This window comes from Aspergillus pseudonomiae, assembly GCF_009193645.1.
Source record: "Aspergillus pseudonomiae strain CBS 119388 unplaced genomic scaffold BDV37scaffold_151, whole genome shotgun sequence".
Lineage (NCBI taxonomy): Eukaryota > Fungi > Ascomycota > Eurotiomycetes > Eurotiales > Aspergillaceae > Aspergillus > Aspergillus pseudonomiae.
In genome coordinates, this window is record NW_022476143.1 from 53,812 (window position 1) to 59,941 (window position 6,130).

Below are 6,130 nucleotides of genomic sequence, written 5' to 3' on the forward strand. Positions count from 1 at the left end.
TATATAATTGAATAAAATAAAATAAAAATAAAGAAGGGAAGAGAAAAGATACTCGCTGTATTCAGCCATTGTTATCGCTTACCTTTTCTTCTACCTTAGTAGTAGGTTCCCTCCACTACTAATACGGGTCATTAATGACCCCCTCTCTTGCTTTTGCCTCTTCCCCTCTCTTAGTAAATACCAGAGTACTCTCAGCTACCTACGTCCGTGAATACTTACTCTCCTCTCTCCTGTTTCTCCTGTTTATACATATATATATATATATATATATTTCATTAGTGGAAGGGGTGGATGCATTATTCTACCCAGGCTTGTGCTTTTGCATTCTTACACCAACAATCAATCACCACAGCCGCCACATTTCTCTCCTCTACCGTCTTGTACTGTCATTACTACCGCCCCTTCCTCTCGTCCTATGGACTGTATATGCTCATCGTTGTAGATTTTTGTATCCCATAAATTCTCATCATTGAATGCTTCTTTCCCCGTCAACTCAACCTATCCACTCCAGAAGCAAGCGTTATCATTCGTACCGATATCTCTCCTTGCGCTTTTTTTTTTTTACGCTGAGGTTGATCCCCTACCTGGTGCCTTCCATATCCCCGATTCGGCTTGCTGATTGCTATCTCCTACTTGAACGATACCTACGGAACAGCCCTACTGAGCTTATCTTGAACCTCACCTGGTGCATGGCCTCAGGATAGCCGTACAGGACAATCAATACATTATTGAGTCAAAAAAAAAAAAAAAAAAAAAAAACCTTGCGGTTAAATTTGGTCCTTTATATCTTTTTTCCTCCATTGCATCCGAAGAGTGAACCTGCGCGCAGGGTTGCCTCTCCATCCTCGATTGATGCAACTTCTTCCAGTTCTAGTTCTAGTTGACGGCGCGCAAGGTGGAATAGTACTCCTTTGGCGACGATTTAGTTGACCGCATTCATCTTGTGTGACACTAGTTGAAAATACCGCTGCGCTCACAAGGGACTGCAAGAGAATAATAAAGATAACCCTCCACTGCGCGCTGGAAACTAGGTGGTGGAACTTGAAGGCTTTATACCAAGGGGCCGTACCTATCAGTTGTAGCTGGACTACTACTATTACTACTACTACTGCTACAGTCGCTTGCAATGACTGCCGTCACATCCGCCTCAATGATCAACGACCACGAATCAGAAGGTTCTAGAACAGACCACAGTCCCTCTCGATTTACAGCCGTGAATGGGAAGGACTCCGTGATATCTGCGACATCGACATCTGTCCCCGCTGTCCCTGGTGCGGCAACGGAAGACTCACGAGAATCCTCTGAGCATTGTGGAAAGAGCGGTCACGATGATACAATACATCGGCACGAGGAACGAATGCGGGAGGGCGGAAGCATCAAGAACGACCAAGACGATCGACGGTCACAACGATCGTCCTCACATGGTGCAGTGTCGGTTACAAGCAAAAGCAAACGAAAGAGGTCAGGATCTGGTGAGCATGTAGACGAAGCTCATTCCACTCCCAGAGCTCCGAAAAGCCCAGCCTCTTACCTGGACGACACCACAAATCCAAATGCGCGCCCATGTACATCTAACGGAAGCACGACGTCCCAGGCTGACCAGGACTTTAAGAACACGTCCCCCTTAGTGCATGCAAGGCCAGAGGGGAGCGATGACTCACGAACCTCAGCAAATACTACTTGGCATGAGTATGATGCCCAGTTGGTCAGCCAAGCACAACGTGCACAACAGATCGATGCATCAGATGCTCAATTAGCAGAGGCACTCCAACGTGAGGCTCAGGGGCATGATGTAACTCAGAAGAACTGGACTACGGTTAGTCGTTCACTGGAGGGTACCACACAGAATGAGCAGTCTTCATCAGCGTTGGCTGGGTTTGCTCAGGAGCGGCCGCAACCTGCTGTACAAGTTGCGCCAAAGAGAAAACGCGTTTTCAGCAACAGGACCAAAACTGGGTGTATGACATGCCGAAGAAGAAAGAAAAAATGTGACGAACAACACCCTGCATGTAAGTTCCTTGTTGAGCAGCTCTGTTAAACTGGGCAACAATTTTGTTCATTGCGGTCGCGCAGCAATCTAACTCCAGTGCAGGTAATAATTGCATCAGAGGTGGTTTTCTCTGCGAGGGCTACTCCTCACGGAGTACATGGCAGAAGCCGTCAAGTGGCAAAACACCAGTTCCTTTACAATCAAAGGATGGCTATACGGACGTTGGCAGTCAATACGTACATGAAATTAGCCAACAACATGATCGACAACAAAGTTTGACTGAACAACTCGAGGCAGGGAAGATGCGGTCAATTATTGTAGACGATAGCGACCGTACCACCACACAGTTCAACAACTCAAGCCCAACAGGCGTTGGTTCCAGCCGTGGGTCATGGTCCAAACGGTCCTGGCCGAATACAGGCCACACTGCTTATATCACTGACCATATTACAAAGTCTGATTACCGAGATGTACCATCTATCCATGAGCTACCCCGCGAGGGTCACCCGAAGACAGATTATCAAATTGTGCCACCAATTCGGGAGCTGTCACATGGTACCGCCCATGGGAAACCAGGGGTCTCGCTTTTCCAAGGTGGAATTGACCAGCGGCCAGCTCTTGCTACCAATGTGGACACTAGCAGTCCACAGGCCCAAGCGCGAATGGCCCTGAGCATTGAACATCAGTTGTCTGCGCGCACGGTTCCCGGTGAAGAGACAGAAAAGGATAAAATGATACGCGGTGAACTTTATCGGCCCTTCGATATTCATCTTGTGGAAGAGAGAGAGCGCTGTAAAGCCGCGTTGTGGCGGTTCAACAATGCCTGCAATCCCGTTTCTGGTCTAAGCAATAAAGAACAAAACCGCCTTCTGAAAGAAATATTAGTACCACCTGCTGCAGCAGTGGGCTCACCCTCAGGTGTCACCTCCCCTCGGCCGACGGGTTCCATCGGGCAAGGTGCGGTTGTTGAAGCGCCCTTCCAGTGCCACTACGGATATAACGTTCATATTGGCGAGGACGTGATGATATCTGAGAGCTGTTTATTTGTGGATGATTGTCCTATCACTATCGGTGCCCACACGTGGATTGGCCCCAGGGTAACTATTCTCAGTTCAATGGCCCATGCAAATATGCAGGAACGTAAAGGGTCTCAAAGCCGTTATCAAGGACGGCCCGTTACAATTGAAGAGGATTGCTACGTCGGCGCTGGCTGTACAATTTATCCTGGTGTTCGCCTTCGACGTGGAGCTTATGTGGCACCGGGTGAAGTTGTCAAATCTGACATCGTAGCTTATGGGTTTCAGGGTCTTAAACCTAGCTACATGTGAGAAATCCTTTATCGCACCGCATTCATATGGAGTCGCTTGTATTTCGTGGTTTATGCTATTGTCAGGGGTTATGGTTTTCGCAGCTGCATGTGTTGATCATACACTCACCACTTATCATCGGCGTTTTGTAAAGTATTCTTTTACATCCATTTGCTTGACCCATCTTTTCATTTTCAGGGCTTTTCATTAACGTTTATCTTCTTCTCAGACCAGAATTCTGACCGGTTCAGGACATATGGTTCATGCTACGAGATTTCATGTCACAATTCCGGCCATCTTAGTATATAATTGATGATTCATCCTGCTCATCCATCTACTCTTTTTACCCGCATGTTTTGGAAGAATTGGTATACTTGTATTTATATAAAGTGGCCACTTGACACCTTCAGCTGGTGCATCTTTTGTGAGAACAATTAAGCCATATATATGGCATGACATTAAGTTAAACAGTTAACTTAGAAACTCCTAACAAGATATTGGGCACTTCTGCTCCAATAGTTACGATTCAAACGCGATCGTCACTGCTATCCATCTAGTGGGTGCTTTCAACACACTTCATCCGGCTAAGTCATGTCTAAAGCCAATCTAAAAAGTCAGGCACGAAATAGCTTACTATAATTCCGGCACCAGCCCTTATAATCCCTTCAGTGCTTTCAAAGGCCATTGATTTCAAGTCAAATACGCCCGCCTTAGCGCCAGCGTGTATCATAGCATACTCACCGCTGACTTGGTAAGCGGCAATCGGAATGTCTTTGGAGAGTTCTTTTGCGTCTCTGATAATGTCCAGGTAGCTGCTCGCCGGCTTTACCATTATGATGTCTGCCCCTTCGCCTATATCTCTCTGTATAGCACGACGAGCAAGTCCACGACCACCGGGCGGTAACTGGTAGCATCTGCGATCCCCAAATGATGGACAGGATCCCGCTGCATCACGAAAAGGGCCGTACAGACACCCACTAAATTTGGCGCTGTACGACATCAAAAGGACGCGGTGGGCCATGCCGGCTTCAATAAGCTTCAGTTTGATAGCACGCACTCGCCCATCATTCATATCAGACGGAGCGACACAATGAGCCCCGGCAGCAGCATAGGCCAGAGCAACATCCGAGATTCGATCCACAGACTGTGTGTTGTCAAGAGTCCCATCTTCTCGCAGAATCCCGCAGTGGCCATGTGAAGTATACTCGCAAAGGCACACATCTGTGACGATGTAAAGTTGAGGAAACCGCGACCTAAGCAGGCGAATAGCTTGGATTACCGGTCCAGATGGGTCGTCTGCAGCAGTACCTAGTGCATCCTTCGCAGAGGGGTGTAGTGGGACGCCAAACAGGATAACCGAGCGTAGCCCCTTATGAACAAGTGGCTTGATGAAAGGAGCTAGACGGTTTAATCCTCGACGATACTGGCCAGGAAGAGACGGAATGGGAGTCTCCTCATCGGGATTATCGGTGATGAAGAGAGGATAGATAAGCATTTCCTATCTTGCGGTTAGACCAGCTCAGGAAATATGGAAGAAAATGCGGACCTTGGTCAACTGTCTTTCTGCCTGCCATGACCTGCTCAGTGGATGGCTGTAACCGGAATGAAGCTGGCTGGAGATGTCACCAGATATGCTGACACTTGTGGCAGCTGTGCTTGTATACGATCGTGCGGTGGCTTGCGATCGTACATGGGATATCTGAGAACTTCGGTCATCGTGTGTGTCTCTGAAGGCGAGATCAGAGACAAGGTTAGAAAAGGACATGATGTCAGAAGCGGCAAGTAATGTGGGTGCTAGGGAGGATAGAAACGCAGTGGGAGGAAGAAAAGGGAAAGCGTCTGTGATTGCTTGCCCTGCCACTGGCAGAATACAACTTCACAAGACAATTATATAGATGGTCAGCGAGCCAGGTCAGTGAATTTTGTTGCAACCTTCGGGTCCAAGCAAGGAATAAAGGATCATAGGCCAACGTTAACGGCGTGATATATAGCGACGGTATATAGTACTGGGCGTTATTCGAAGGTCGGGGGGTATGTATGAACGGAGACTTGGCTCTAGATTGATGGCTGAGAAATGTTCAGGCTTTCGAGATAGCCGAGGATATCATAATCTGCCTGGGGCGAGAACCGTAAGGCGAATACAGAGGGTTACCATTGGTCCGGGGTTGGCCGTTCTTGCCGATCCTACTTAGTGGAGTCGGGTGGCTGCTGATATTGGACAGTGAGAAGTATTTCACACCCGTTTAGAGCCTAGTGGCCGATTTAGGGACTGCCTATTGAAATAGGTCTATTCTGCCATCCAGAAACCTCCTGAGTTCAGCTATCTAGTATTTAGTATACCAGCCCCGGGCCTCATTTACACCTTCACAGGCTAAGGCATAGTTTGGGACAGGTGTACAAAGACCCGCTTGTTATAGAACCCTTGTTTTGTGTATCCTGTCCGAAAGGTAAATATAAGAGATAGAAAGACAAATTGATAGAGATTAATAACTATTAACTATAGTGTACTTAGGTGTTTTTATTTAGTTTAATATTCTGTCAGTATAGTTTTATCGCTTTTGTAATTATCTTAAGATCTTAGTTAATTTTATTTTTTATCTTTTAATTTTGTTAAATTTAATATTAATTATATTTTAATAGTATGTTTAATATTTAAATTATATGAATATTTTTAAAAAATATACTAGTTAGTTTTATTATTTTATATTGTTTTTTATTAGTTTTAATTCTTAGATAATTTATATTAATTTTACTAATATTTTTTTATTTTTTGTATTTTTACTGTTTATAACCGTTTTTTATCTTTTTAATTTATTAATTATTTTATTATATT

General features: G+C 45.7%; 3 protein-coding genes across 3 annotated transcripts; 2 read left to right on the plus strand and 1 right to left on the minus strand.

Moving 5' to 3' along the window:
• Positions 1 to 29: 29 nt before the first annotated feature.
• BDV37DRAFT_265440 (uncharacterized protein) lies at positions 30 to 613 on the plus strand. Its single transcript, XM_032083784.1, has one exon. It carries the CDS (start codon positions 135 to 137, stop codon positions 471 to 473), a length of 339 nt encoding a protein of 112 aa, XP_031934896.1. The 5' UTR covers positions 30 to 134; the 3' UTR covers positions 474 to 613.
• Positions 551 to 3,738, plus strand: BDV37DRAFT_265441 (uncharacterized protein). The gene is made up of 2 exons (XM_032083785.1): positions 551 to 2,009; positions 2,093 to 3,738. Exons 1-2 carry the CDS (start codon positions 1,127 to 1,129, stop codon positions 3,316 to 3,318), a joined length of 2,109 nt encoding a protein of 702 aa, XP_031934897.1. The 5' UTR covers positions 551 to 1,126; the 3' UTR covers positions 3,319 to 3,738.
• BDV37DRAFT_265443 (porphobilinogen synthase HEM2) lies at positions 3,739 to 5,438 on the minus strand. The gene is made up of 2 exons (XM_032083786.1): positions 4,844 to 5,438; positions 3,739 to 4,795 (listed from the first exon to the last, which is right to left on the minus strand). The coding sequence occupies exons 1-2, from the start codon at positions 5,060 to 5,062 to the stop codon at positions 3,893 to 3,895; spliced, it is 1,122 nt and encodes a 373-aa protein (XP_031934898.1). The 5' UTR covers positions 5,063 to 5,438; the 3' UTR covers positions 3,739 to 3,892.
• Between the last annotated feature and the right edge of the window lie 692 nt (positions 5,439 to 6,130).